The sequence below is a fragment of the Tauraco erythrolophus genome, chromosome 25 (genome assembly GCF_009769465.1).
Source record: "Tauraco erythrolophus isolate bTauEry1 chromosome 25, bTauEry1.pri, whole genome shotgun sequence".
In the NCBI taxonomy this organism is placed as follows: domain Eukaryota; kingdom Metazoa; phylum Chordata; class Aves; order Musophagiformes; family Musophagidae; genus Tauraco; species Tauraco erythrolophus.
In genome coordinates, this window is record NC_141489.1 from 5710689 (window position 1) to 5724759 (window position 14071).

The 14071-nt window shown below is 55.6% G+C and overlaps 1 protein-coding gene across 1 annotated transcript; it reads left to right on the top strand.

Moving 5' to 3' along the window:
* Positions 1 to 58: 58 nt before the first annotated feature.
* CCDC43 (coiled-coil domain containing 43) lies at positions 59 to 11350 on the top strand. The gene is made up of 5 exons (XM_086626555.1): positions 59 to 238; positions 5730 to 5817; positions 7950 to 8085; positions 8768 to 8826; positions 10199 to 11350. The coding sequence occupies exons 1-5, from the start codon at positions 59 to 61 to the stop codon at positions 10384 to 10386; spliced, it is 651 nt and encodes a 216-aa protein (XP_086482681.1). The 3' UTR covers positions 10387 to 11350.
* The last annotated feature ends 2721 nt before the right edge of the window (positions 11351 to 14071 follow it).

Here is a 14071-nt window from a genome sequence, read left to right on the forward strand (position 1 = left end):
TCGCGCTCCCCGCGGGCGGCCGCGTGCGCATGCGCGGTGGCGGCGGCGCTGCTCCGGGATGGCGGCGCCCGGCGGGGCGGCGGCGGCGGGCGCGTTCGCGGGCTGGCTGGCGGCGCGGCTGGAGGCGCTGGGGCTCGACCGCGCCGTCTACGGTGCCTACATCCAGGGGCTGCTCCGCGAGGAGGAGAGCGACGAGGAGCGGCTGGAGGCGCTGCGCGGGGTGCTGGCGGCCTGCCTGGTGAGCGCCGCGGCGGGGCTCTCCGCGCGGGCGGGCAGCCGGGGCTCCGCGCTGGGCTCAGCGCACCCGGGGGGCGCCGGGCGGCCGTGCTGGGCCCGGAGGCTTTGGGGCGGGGGGGGGGGGTTGGCGCGGAGACCGCGGGGCACAGGCGGGTGTCGCTGCCCTGAGGCCCCGGGGCCGGTCACCGCCTTCCCCGGGGGGTGCCCGCCAGCTCCGGGGGCCTCTCCGCGCCCCTCAGGTGCCCGGCGGTTGCTCGGAGCGGTCTGTTTGTCGGGCAGAGGGTTTTGCGCCGGTTTTGGGGTCGATCGGAACCTTTGGCGGCCGCTGCGAAGCGCGAGGGGGGAAAATGGTCACTTTTTGCTGGGGCGGGGGGCACCGGATTGAGCCCGCGCTGCGCGGCTCGGCGCTGGTGCCCGCGCGCAGCCGCGAGGGTGGCTTTTAACAGCAAAAACCCTTCGGAGCGGCTCGGCGCTGGCGGTGCTGGGTGGTTGTGGTTCCTCCAGCAGGTCTCGCTCCTCGCAGCGCGGCGTCGCCTTCCAGGAGTCCCTGGGATCAGCCTGGAGCTGGAGCCCAGCGCCCACCTGGGACAGGCTGGCCGCGGGCAGGGCTGGAGCTCGGGGTGGGCAGTGCCAGGCTGCTGGGAGAGACTTAGGATTAAGTGCAGAAGCGGATTTCCCGTTAATAGTCATCTCCTTTGGGGGGCCGTAAGGTTTTTGCTGCGTCTTTTATCTCAGGATGTTGGATAAACAGGTGTTTAGCAGCATAAAACATTAAATAGCGAGTATAATAATAAATTATGCCCGTGTATAATAATAAATTATTAATATAATTAATAAACAGTTAAGCAGGCTGCTGTTGGATCACAGGCTGCTCACGGCTGGCGTGGATTTTCCTGTGTAGGGCACAAACCCCAAAGGTCGCTACTTCTCCTTGTCCGAGGTGGCCTCACCCTGCCGTTCGCTGACTGCGTGCCGGTTTAAGTGGGTTTTCCCAAAAAAGAGAGCACCTCTTCACTGCCTCCACCACCCCGTCCCCAGCCTGGGGTGCCGGCAGTGAGGTGGTTTCTAAAAGCAGCCTAACCGTGCCAGCGTGGCCGGGTGTCCAAAACAACGGGCAAACCGAACAGGGCATCGCCCTGGCGTTAGGGGCAGAGCCAAACGTCCTTGGAAAAGCCGTTCCGACATAGCTGAGGTTCCTCAACTCGCCCGTAATCGCCACACTTGCTGCGTTCCGTCACCAGCGGCAGAGCCGGGGTCCCATCCTTGGCGGCACCAGCTGCAGACTGGCAGGTGGGCCTTGCGCTCCGCCGCGCTCCGTCCCGGCTCCGGAGCGCGGAACATGGCAGCCGTGCCGTGCCGTGCGGTGCCCCGCAGTGGGCTGCATCATCTCACGTTTCCCCTTTTCCCTTCAGTGCCCAGTGACCCTTCTCCTGCGCTGCCACGCGGTTTGCCAGCCGGTGCAGGGTTTTCCTGCTCTATCCCATACGTGTGGCACCACAGCCCTGTTCTCCTCCACGTTTTCTTTCCTGTGTCGCGGGCACAGCTGGCTTTCGCTTCATTTGCAAGTTCAAACTCGCTGATTTTTCTGCAATTTTTGTGAAACTTTTTTGCCTCGTGAACCCTCAGGCTTTTTCACTACTTCTTTTAGTCAGTGCATTTTGTCTTTTCTCGTAGACTATGCTGATATCTGCATTGAATTTTGAAACAACCTTTCATTTGGTTAGTTTGAGGCCTTTCTTGCCCAGTCTTTTCTCTTTGATCTGTACACAAATTCCAGGTCATTTTTGGGCTTGTTTTTGACAACCCTCACAAAAATGAATTTCAGGTGACATCTGCACTCGTGTCCGTGGTTCCTCAGTCCTTACAACGTCGTGCATTAGTTCCCTGAGTTCGTTCAGGTGCGACCATTTCAAATGAAGAAACGTAGAACCAAGATCTGTTTCCGTTCAGTTCTTCTCTTTAAACCAGACAGAACCCAGACAAGGGGCAATGGCTTTAAACTGGGAGAGGGGAGATTTCAATGGGATCTAAGGAAGAAATTCTTCCCTCAGAGGGTGGTGAGGCACTGGAGCAGGTTGCCCAGAGAAGCTGTGGTGCCCCATCCCTGGAAGTGTTCAAGGCCAGGTTGGATGAGGCTTTGAGCAACCTGGTGTAGTGGAAGGTGTCCCTGCCCATGGCAGGGGGGTTGGAACTGGATGATCTTGGAGGTCCCTTCCAACCCAAACCATCCCGTGATTCCATGATTCACTTGTATTTTCCATAGTTAACTTTTCTCTGTGTTTACCAACCTTTAAACCAACATAATTTCTTGCTTGTTTGGGGAATACTGGATGAAAATATCTGGCTGTTGCACCCCAGCTGTCTGCACTACACCACTCTTAGTACTGTTTGCTCTTCTACACGAGGAGTAAGGCCCCCAGAGGCACAGAAGTCAGGGCTGTTAGAGGTTTCCATCCAGCTGGCAGCGAGACGGAAGGGTGCTGGAGCAGACGGCCCGCCCTGCGTGGCAGAACTTCTCCTTGCTTCCTCCCGTGATGGTTTAATTTCGCCTGGGCTCCCGCATCGTGTTTCTGTTCTGTTGCTTCATTCGTGTCCGCCCACGTGCTGTCATCTTGCTCTTTGGTTTCTTACACTCTCCAGCTCCAAGGCTGGTTTTTGTCATGCTTCTGGGATCGCTAAAACGTCTCACTGCTGTGTTCTGCTCCCCTCCCTGGCACACAAACACCTGGTTTGTTTCTTGTTGCTCAGACCCTCGTCAGAAGGTTGCACAGGTCTCTGCTGTCATTGTCAAATCTTTGGCTGTTCCGTTTCCTTCCCACTTACTGCCATTCCTTCGTCATCACTTGCCCGATTTTCTTCCTCCTGCACCATGAAGCCAGGCGTCCAGGGAATATGTCTCTCCCAGCCTTCTCTCCTGTCCGAACGGAAACTTGCTGGTTGTTTTGCCAGCCTTGATGCCAGGGACCAGTATTGCTCGTGCTCAGGGGAGCCCATCCACTGAGGAGGATCCTTTTACTATGAGTGTTTCTGGCACTTAAAAACCTTCGTGTCTTCCATGCCCTTGAACCACGCTGATGTTCGTTATCTTTTCATGACTGAAAACTCCGTGTCTGCGGGCTGGAAGGGTCCCTCTGCCTGGCACTCGGGGTTGTGTTTCCGTGCACGTCATCCTCGCTGCTGGTCTGCTCACGCAGGGAGTGTACCTGGGAGGATCCCCGGGGTCATCTCCCAGTGGGGTCAGTGGCTTCTTCCAGACCTGAACCACCTGCTCTTGTACCTGAGCTTAGCAGCATCGTCCTGTCCTCTGGATCCACTCTGGATAAAGGCACGTTGACTTCCTAAAACGGAGTCTCATGTCGGTGGGAACCGCAAACCCTTTGTTCTTCTGCTGTTTCTCTTTGCAGATCGCCTCGAGCACCCTGCGTGTCTGTCCTTGTGGCATCTCCTCCTCAGCCTGGGCACCTCGCTCCACGGTGTGTGCTGCCCAAACTGTGCTCCTGATCTCGGTGCCTGGCTGCTTTGGGCCCTGGTGTCACTGCGTGGCGGGTTCCCCACCACCAGCCCGTTACACGCAGAATTTTGTGCTTGGCTGTTGTAGGCTCGGGGTGGGAGGGCTTTGCTCTGAGTTGCTCTTTATTTGTGTTGGAGCAAAAGGTGGACACATTTTTGTGTATGTTTTTATCTCCTCATCTGTCCCACAGTTGTGGGGAACTCAACTTTTTTTTTGCTGTCCCTCATGTAGGTGAGCTTTGCTGTGCTGGATGGGTAACGTTCACAGTGACTGTCTGTCCTGGAACTCGAAGGTGGTTTGTTTTAGGTACCTGGTGCCCAAGTTTTCAAGAGGAGGATCGTGAATTTGTTGTCTTTTTGGTGAGAAGTCTGTGCAGGGATTTGGTGTGCTCATCTTTGAAATGCCAGTTACTGCACACCTGGCTGTGGAAGGTGGGAAAGGGGCAGATGGCAGAGGTCTGGTTCCTACACACCTATGTAAGAGATTCTTTCCAAGGCAGAATTGAGGGGCCTTTCTGCCTCTCAGAGCTGGCTTTTGGCACAGGCAGGGTAGGCGGTGGTCAGGGCTGGCAGAACGGCTCTAGCGAGAGGTCACCATTGCTTTGCTGCCCGAGGTGGCCCTGCTCCAGTGCAGAGCTGCTGCCCCAGGACAGCAGGGTGACCGCAAGGATTTGCAGGCAGTGCTGGATCCAGCCTGGGCGTTAACACCTGCAGTGCACCACCCAGACCTGCCAGAGTGCAGGGGAATGGGACATCTCCGTCCCAGCTGGCTCGTTCCTGAGGTGTCCCTGGCCAGCTAGTTTCTGTTTGATATCAGCTCTCCTCAAGCCCCTCTGCCTCTCTGCTGCTGACTTTTCGTAAGCTGTGGGCAAACTCGATTTAGTATTCATGAGCAAAATAAATACAAAAAAATTTGAAACTTCCTGCGTGTCTTACACGTACATCTTTCCAGGGAAGTGCTCCTGGCTGTAACTCTTTGAAACACTTTTCTTTTTTATCAGGATGGTGTTTCTTGCCTGGATTCAGCTTCTGTAACCTGATCTCAGGTGTTGAGCAGTTCTCGCAGGAAGGCTGTGACGGCGCGTGCCGAGGTGTGATGGAGCAGCGTTTCTCCTGCCCACCGCTGGAACGTGGGTTACCATGTTGATCAGTCCCCTGAGAAGCTGAGCGTAGGCACTGGGGGGAGAGCTAGTCATGGTGGAGCAACACCAGCGAAGGATCTGGCGGTGGGAGTACTGCCCTGGTGCTGGTCGGGTGCGTTTCCTTTCTCCCACAGCTGGAAGTCTTCCTCAGTAGCAAACAACAGTGTGAATGCCACCTCTGTAGATCGTGTTTTATGTTCCAGTCAGGTCAAGTGGGACAAGAATATCCCTGCTGGTGGGAGGACATGGTCTGTCTGTACCACCAAAGTGATTCCAGCTCTGTGCTGGCCCTGACCCGTGTTTTGTCCAGCCTAATTTAGTGCGATGGGCTCGGAGGTGGCCTTGGAGTGGCTTCTCCGCAGCCTCATCTCAAGAAGAGAGGGGATGCTGGGCAGTAGATCTCTGGAGTGAAGATAGGCTGGTGGCCGTTCTTCGGCGTTTGTAGGGCTGTCGCACCTCGGCAGCCTGCCGCCGTGAAACCAGCGCGTGGTGGTAGAGCTGCATCGCGTGAAAAAGGAAACGGCAGCGGCGTCTGGCGCGGTGCAGAGCACCGTGGCACCTGGCGTTTGTGTGGTGGGTCGAGGCTTTCTCGTCCTGAGCTGTGTTGACAAGGAAGTGCATGGCATGACTGGTGTCGTCCCGGGTTAGTCCGTGGCACGACTCGTGTCGTCCCGGGTTAACCCCAGCGCGCGTTCAATGGGTAGATTTCACGCGCGAAGCTGTGTCGCTTGAGCCGATCACTCGGATTCCTTGCAGCTGGTACTTTTCATACCTGATTCGTGCTTGTTTAAAGCGGACCAACTCTGTTCCAAGACTGAGAAGTCTCTTTTCCCTTACTAGGAAGAAGATCTCTTGAGCGATGTTTGCAGGGAAGTAGTCGAGAAGTGGTCTGAGTCTCAGACTGTTGACGCCAAAGAGAACAAAGAAGGTAGTGTCGCTGCTCCGTGCGCCGTCGCTCGTGGTGGGAGCGATTCGCGGGGCCTCGCCGGGATGAGAGCTGTGTGTTCGTCCTGGTACCAGTTAAAACCACCGCTGCTAACGTGTTGGCAGATCTGACTCGCTTCTCATGGCCATTGCTGCATCTTTACTGGTTTGTCTTGAAATACGAAATGAGGATGAGCAGCGTCACTTCTGCTGGCCCTAGCGTTCTGCTGCTCTTTGGGTTTGGAATCTTGCAGAGGAAACATTGACTTTTTCCTTTCCCTGTAGGATTTTTAAATTTTCCTTTTGCAAAACACCTAGGGCTTTCCCTCCGTTAAATGCTAATGATGTCGCGGTGGCAGCTGGCACTGTGGTGGCAGCTGGCACTGCGGTGGCAGGTGCCGTTACTTCGGTGTAAAATACCCGTGCTGCTTCAGTTCTTGCTGGCTGGGAAAGCAAATGTTTTTATACCACTGCACCTGCGGGGTGCATGTGCTGCTGCTCACCCAGGAGAAGATCCTTCCTCATAGGAGAGCATCCTTATTTTCCTTGTTCAAAATCTTCTCTTAAAACTGGCCTTTTTTTGTTTTTTTTTTCCATAAACGCTTGTGGGGGAGCGCTGTGAGACTGCTGCTGCCGTACCAACGCCGCCCCTTCCCCAGGCGTGTATGTAGCCCCACCGTTTCCGTGTACCCCCGAACTCCTCCCTCGCCTTCAGCTGTCGGCCCCGGAGCGCAGAACTCCGTCTTGCTCCTTCCGGTGGCTGAGCAGAGCTCTGGGGCACGGTGCAGTCGTGGGCCGGGAAGATTTTGCTGGTTTCACATCCTGCATGGATCAGTCAGTGATCCTCCAACTGCTCGGGCCTCGCCAGAGCAGCCGGTCACCTCACCCGTGACAACGTCACATCCCTTTTGGCTAAATCCTGCTTTTTGTTTGCTCTGCGTTTTTTTTTTTCTTGGTGCTGGTTGCAAACAGAATATTGTCACTGGCCGGTGTCGTTCTAGAAATAGTTTTCTTGTCTGAACCTCAGCATTTCACAAATATCACTCCCCTCCTCTTCACAGACGAGGTGGCTGAACCACGCAGCACTTCAGTGGCTGTCTCCAAAAATTCCTGGAAGCCTGTCCTTGGCCTGACTTGGCTGGGGACAGGGAACCGTTACGCTATTCCGTGCATTGAATAAAATATATCCCACTTTTGGGGAAAAATGATTGGAATTGCTGGAGCTGCTGCTGGACTCTCCGTGCTCATACTTCTGGTTACCTGGAGAGATTTTTCTTGCTTGTTGCAGCGAGAAGGGAGCAGTGTGTGTCCAGCTTGTTAGAAACGCGAGGGTTTAATTATTTCACCGTGATTCCATAAAAGGATAAATCCCCAATGGAGTCAATATCGACTTAAAATAACAGAGTGCTGAGGAGAAGTTATTAACAAACTGAAAAAAAATTAGTGTCATTTTAAGAATCGGGCAGCAGAGTTTCAACGTTAAAGGTCAGTCAGCTGCCCGATTCCCGCGGTAGGTAGAAAAGAAAAAAAAAGTGTTAAACTGATCCGGCACTTGGGTTTTCAGGATTTCTCTTGGATGTGGGTTTAAGTATGTGGATAAATAAACATATTTAGCTGCTTTTAACCAGAAGAGAATGCAATTTGGAGTAAAATGGATTTTCATTAGCTGGAGTCTTACTGATTTCTAGGGTTTATTGTGAGACTTCCCTCGCTCCGGGAGAAACGGCCTGACGGTGGCTGCGCGGAGGACGGGGAATTCCTCCTTGGGAGGAGAAGCTGGTGTCCCACCACGCGGCGGGCGCCGCGCTGGGCTGAGCAGCCTGCTGGGTGGCTCTGCAGCAGCTGCTGCTTCCTCAGCCCTCAGATCCCGTTCCCCAGAGCGGCCGTCCCGCTGCGCTCCGAGCGTCGGCAGCGCTGCTGGTGACCCGGGAGAAGGCTCACGGGATGGGGGGGGATGTTTTCGGGTGAGGCTTCTCCCTTTGTCCCGACACACTTGTCCCCGGCGACAGCCGCCTCCTGCGGACGGGCCGCAGCGGGACGGTGCCTTTTGGGGACTGCGGGTGTCGGGAGCGGCGGCGCGTGGCGTCTCTCGGTTGAGACTTTGCTGCCTGACGCTCTGCCTCTTCTCCTCGCCAGATGAGATCCAGGCCATCGCCAGCATGATGGAGAAGCAGGCCAAGATCGTGGTGAAGCCAAAGGAGGTGTCCCAGGAAGAGAAGCAAAGGAAAGCTGCCCTCCTGGCACAGTATGCCAACGTGACGGACGAGGAGGAATATCCTTTTCCTGACTCAGTTGAGACCTGGTGCTTTGAAGGACAATATTTTTTAAAAATCTCCTAAAACGGTGCCTGTCCAGCTCTGCAGTGTAGAGCGGGGAGAATTGGGGAAATGTTTCTGTCTTCCTTCTCCATGACAGAATAACTTCCATGGAAAAAAGCATGGAAGCTCCTAGTTTGTGGAGTGCCACGAGCAGACGCTCCTTTGAGGGTGTTTCTCTGCCGTTTCCACACTCCCCCCAACATGTGCTGGGCTGGGGAAGGTTTGCCCAGTCCAGGTGCGGTGCAGAAGAGCAGTGACTCATCTCCCGGTAACTCTGCGCGGTCGTTAATGTGTTCAATTTAGCTCTTGCTTTCTGACGAAAATCTGCTGAAAAGTTCCTTTTTAGAGAGAGTACGTAGAGAGTGGGAGAGTTTGAAGTTAATTAACTCTTTGTAGTGTTGGAGAACAAGTTCTTCCTTGAAGAGCAAAGTTGAAGGGGAGGGAATGGTACGTGGCGCTCGAGCAGGAGGGAGCTGAACACGGAGCTTTGTGCTCACCTGGTCTTCGTTTGCGGGAGGGTTGAGCTTCTTCCTCGTGGTGTGAGCAGATTGTCCTTTGGAATGTTTTGAGAGTGAAGTGTGACTGTACAGAGGCACAAGTTCACTGCTCACCTACATATTTCCTTAATTCCCTCACTGGCGAGGATGAACAGGACGGATCGATTGCCACAGCAGTAAATATTGGATCAGAAAAATGTATCCTTTGAATTCTTGGTGACCTGGGTGTGTTGGCAGGCAGGCAGCTCCCCCGGTGAGTCTCCCATCCTTCCTTAGCTGTGTTGATGCTCCCTGTTTCTCTAGGGCCACCTTCCCAGTTCGGCGATTCATTTTTCTTTTCGTGTTGCCTGACCTTGCTCGAAATGAAGGTTAGAGGTCTGTCTGCTGCCTGCCGCGTGCGCAGAGCCGAGACTGATCCTGGCATTCTCTTCCCGGTCCTCTGTTCCTTCCTTCCCTCTCCCCCCCTCCCTGCAGCTTCAAAGAACAATGATAATTAAATAATAAACAATAAATAATAATTAAATAATAAACAGTAAACAATTAGTAAGGGCCAGTTCTCCCAGAACATCGGCTTAGTGTTAACTGGTGTCCCGAGGGATGAATCATGTCAGGAATTACTAAAAGTGCAACAGAAACAAAACTGTCGTTGAAACTCGTGAGGCCACGGTGCAGCCGAGCTTTAATGGTGAACAAGGACCAATTACCCCACGTTTTTCTCAACACAATAATTTGGGACGTTCCTTGAGCTCATCAGCTGGCAGTTTTAAGATGGAAGCAGGTTTTTATCACGTAATTAAAAAGCGAAACGTAGATTTTTCCTGTCCCAGCATTACTGGTGGTCAGGAGAAAGGCACAGTGGAGGAGACGCCAGACTCCCGTGGCGATGCCCTTCCCAAGGCGCTCACCGCCAGTCGCTGCAGGAGAGAGGACACGAGGCCGCGGGGACCCTTGGCCTGAGCCGCCTCATCCGTTGCCACATCCGCAGCCTTCCTCCACGGCCAGCGGGGCGGCGGCACCGCTCCCATCCCACCCGGTGGGACCACGAGGGAGCTGGAGGGGCCACCGTGTGCCCGCTGGCTGGCAGCACCGTGTCCCAGGGCGGCAGCTGTCACCCCGTGCCTGCGGCTGTCTGCACATGCGTGTGCGTTTGTACATGGAAAAACATACGTGGCACGGACGCAGCTGTGGCTAATCCACTCAAGGAAGCTGTACCACGTGTTGTTTTTCTTCCTCTCGGGTTTGTAGAGCATTTACAAATTTTTTTAGGGATCAGTCTTAAGAACCTGCGGGCAACTTGATTTTTCTCAGCAGAATCCTTTCCTAGGGAGCGGGCGTTTATTCTACGCGATTTCTCTATTTGGCAAAACAAAGATCCTTTTTTCTTTCTCTGTTCTGCGTTTCTCATTCCCAAATTCCTTACCTGCTTGGCGAGGCAGCCGAAGTGGGAGTCAGAAGGTGAAGGGGAAGAGGTGGAATAAGCTTTAGTAAGTTCAGAGCTCCAAAACACGGCTGCGGAGCGGAAGCTGTGTGGCTTCAGCCGGAGCGTTGTCTGCCCTTAACACCCTGCCAGCGCTGTTCCGAAACACCAACGTGGAGGATGTCTTGAATGCCAGGAAACTGGAACGAGAGCTGCTGCGAGACGAGTTCCAGAAGAAAAAAGAACAAGATAAACTGCAGCGAGAGAAGGATAAGCTAGCCAAGCAGGAGCGGAAGGAGAAGGAGAAGAAAAGGACACAGAAAGGCGAGCGGAAGCGGTAGCCGGGGTGTTCCAGCTGGACTCTCAAGGGATAAAATTAATTCTGAATATGGTGTGTATTTAAAAAGCAGCAGAAATTTTGAGCACGTGGCTGGTGAGTGGTTCTTTGGAAGCAGTCCCTTTTTTTTTTTTTTTACATAGCAGAAGAGAAATTGCAAGCACCTCTTAAACTCGAAGCGTGCCATGTGCTTGTGGTGTCCAGTGTCCCAGTGGGTTTTTGTGGCCAATGTCTGTACCAAAGAACGGTGAAGCGATTATGTCCGTGTTCTAAACTGATCGATTTTTTACTTCTAACCACTTCAAGAAAAGCAAAACAAGAGGTAGGAGAGGGCTTCTGAGCTGGCCGCCTCCTCTTCCAGCCTTGGTGTGCAGCAACAGCACGGGAGGATTTGGGAACGGAGCAGAGCTCCTTTCTGACGTGTCATTAAGGACATGCTGCTGCAGGGCAAACGGGAATTCATTTACACTGGCCTTGACGATGCATTTGCAAATCCGTGTGTTTGTGCTGCCGAGAACAGCGCTGCGTCTCCGTCCTGGTTGAGCCGAGAGCGCGGGGCCTGGAGCTGAGCCCCGCGAGGGCAGGCGCTGTTCCGCAGCAGGAGAGAGGAAACACCATGAAATACAGATGAGTTGCAGCGAGGAGACCGCGTCACCCGCAGGCTCCTGGTCAGGGAAACGCTGCGCTGATCTGAGCGGCAGCCGCAGCTGCAGCGGATCCGTTCGGTCCTGATGCCATTTTAAGGCTTCGTGCAGAGCTGGAACACGGTGCTCCCCGATGTTCCGTGGGGGTGAACATCGGCTGTGGTTTCCACGGCGGTTCCAGGGTGGCCGTGGCCACGCGCGCTGGATGCGCTGGGTTTACAAGCCAGTTGCTCTCACGGAGCACAGCTGCAACCAGGAGCTGCCTGTGCCTCCCGCTCCCCGAAGGGCTCGTTACTTCCATTTCCAGCCTTTTCTGTGACTGCGTCACCCGCCTCTGGAGAGGAGAACACTAATTTCTGTAACTGAGCGTGAAGGAGGACCCGCGGCGCTTTCGGGGGCGCGGGAGGAAGCAGCATGCCTCGCCTCTGCGCGGTGCTCCGGCCGCCGCGTTCGCTGGTGCAGGGTGCTCCTGGCAGCAGGTGGCTCTGAGCTGCTGGCAGTGCCCGTCCCCACCGCTTTTGGGTGCTGCAAGTGTGAGTATCTTACTGCTTTGTCTTTGGACTTGAATAATAAAACTGGTTGGCCAAGGAGTTGGGCGCTCTCTGTGTGCGTGAATGCCGCGGTTAGTGGTCGCGGTGCCCAGCGGCGCGGTGTGGGGGCTCTTCCCCCACCTGTCCGGCGTCCCCGCTCTCCCCTCACCCAGCCGCAGGATTTCTGAGGGCTGCGCCATGGCCGCCGTGGTGCTGGTCCTCCTTTGGAGGCTGCGGCGCCTCCCCTCACCTCTTCCCCAGGGCCTTGCGGGGCGCTGAACAAGCCGGGCATGTTCCCAGGGCTCGCTTCCCATCCCGCGGTGGATCCTGGGTGCGGCGGCGTGTTGCGGGGTGGTTCACGCCGCTGCCGGTGCGCAGGACGGGGGGCAGCTGTTGGTGGAGAAGGGCGTCACGGCACACCGCCGCACAGGGGCTGCTCAGACCCCAGCACCGCAGGCTGGCTCCCATCTCGGGCGACCTGGAGCCCTTGGCACAACCCGCCTGAGGCCGGGCGAGGGCACGAGGCTGTGGCTCGTGGGCCTGAGGCAGCCCTGGCGACACGGCTTTGAGGAAGCTGCTGGTTGTCCAGGGCGGTCAAACGTTTCCACTTGTACTGCAGCTCCTGCGGCAGCCACAGCCGCCCTCCCGTGCTGGCAGCAGTCGTGGGTTTTCCCCCACCGTGGTCCTACGCTGGGCGACCTGGTACTGAGCTTTCCCAAACCTCTGCTTCCAAGCGGAAGCGAAGGGCTGGAGCTGCCTGGCTGCTGGTGCACCAGAGCCTCTTACGGCTTCCTGGGACTTTGGGTGGTGAAAGCCTGGAAAAAAGAGCCGCCTTCGCCTCCTGTGACAGGCACTGACCCCCCTCTGCCCGCTGCTGGGCTCAACAGGCAGCCGAGGAACAAAAAGCTGTGCCATAGGTGCCAAAATGTACGGCTTCCCTGAAAGCACGTATGGATTTTGAGCACACTGTGGGAGCTCTGGCTTGGTCGGACCATCGTTGCTGGTCCCATAATGCCCTGTACCCACAGGGTGCGAGTTTACGTTCCTTGTGTCTGCCCGGCCGAGGCTTCACCGCCATGGTTAACAAGGGCCCTTTTAGGGACAGGGAATCGGGAACCACGGAATCCTGGGGCCACCCAGCAGCACCTCACCACGGCAGCTTCACCAGCTTTTGCTGGTGGGCACCCAAAGCGTGCCGTGGGCCCGTGAGAACGCACAAACACGTGAAAACAGCTGCTCGTGAGGGGCTGCGCTGCCCCCGGGCCGTGCGCCCGTTCCAGCCCGGCCGCGGCGCTGCCTTCGAACCACACTGCTGCCGGGACTGGGCGTCAGTCATGTTTTGCTGGAGACTGGGGGCCCAGACAGGCGGTGCCTTCAGGGTGGTCAGGAGCGCATGACTGGCATCACCAGCAACAAATCTATGGAGCAGGAAACTCCAGACAGACTCGTATGGAAATTATTGCACAGGCTCTCTCTGGCAGCACAGCGCTTGTAACTAACGAGGTACGTGGAGGGGGGAAAAAAAATCCAGCATTTTCACTTTACTGCACTGATACAATTTTCCCGTGGTTTAACTAATGTTCAGTCATTACTGGGGCCTCCAGCACAAGAAGGACATGGAGCTGCTGGAGCAGGTCCAGAGGAGGCCACAGGGATGCTCCAAGGGCTGGAGCACCTCTGCTCTGGAGCCAGGCTGAGAGAGTTGGGGCTGTTCAGCCTGGAGAAGAGAAGGCTCCAGGGAGACCTTCCAGTGCCTAAAGGGGCTACAGGAAAGTTGGAGCGGGGCTTTGGACACTGGTGTGGAGTGACAGGACATGGGGCAATGGCTTTGAACTGACAGAGGGCAGATTTCAATGGGATCTAAAAGGAAGAAATTCTTCCCTCTGAGGGTGCTGAGGCACTGGAGCAGGTTGCCCAGAGAAGCTGTGGCTGCCCCATCCCTGGCAGTGTTCCAGGCCAGGTTGGATGAGGCTTTGGGCAACCTGGTGTAGTGGAAGGTGTCCCTGCCCATGGCAGGGGGGTTGGCACTGGATGGTCTGTGAGGTCCCTTCCCACACAAACCGTTCTGTGATTCCATGATTTCTGTCTGCAAGACAGGAATTTCAGTATCACCACTGCTTTATACTTCTTTGTGCCTGAACATGCTTGAATAACTGAAAATTACCAGCCCCATTGACCGCCCCGGCCGCAGGCGCTGAGGCCATGAAGACACCGGCAGAACAAGGGCTCTTCAACAAAAGCTCATTTATTTCTTAGCAGACAGACTAAAGTCATACAGCATTGCTGGCAACATCAACCTCTCCTCAACGCAACGAATCCCAAAGCAGCGACTTGTGGCACGAAGCTGGGCGTTGTTCTGCCCCCGTGCACATGGCAGTGCTGCTGGCCATCTCGGTGATCCCACGGCCACTCCGCTTTTTGCCGCATTCCCGCTCACTTTCTCTCTCACATCATCCAATGACAATTTACGTGGTGCAATCGCACCTTCCGCATCCCAGGATTCCCCGAAGTAGGG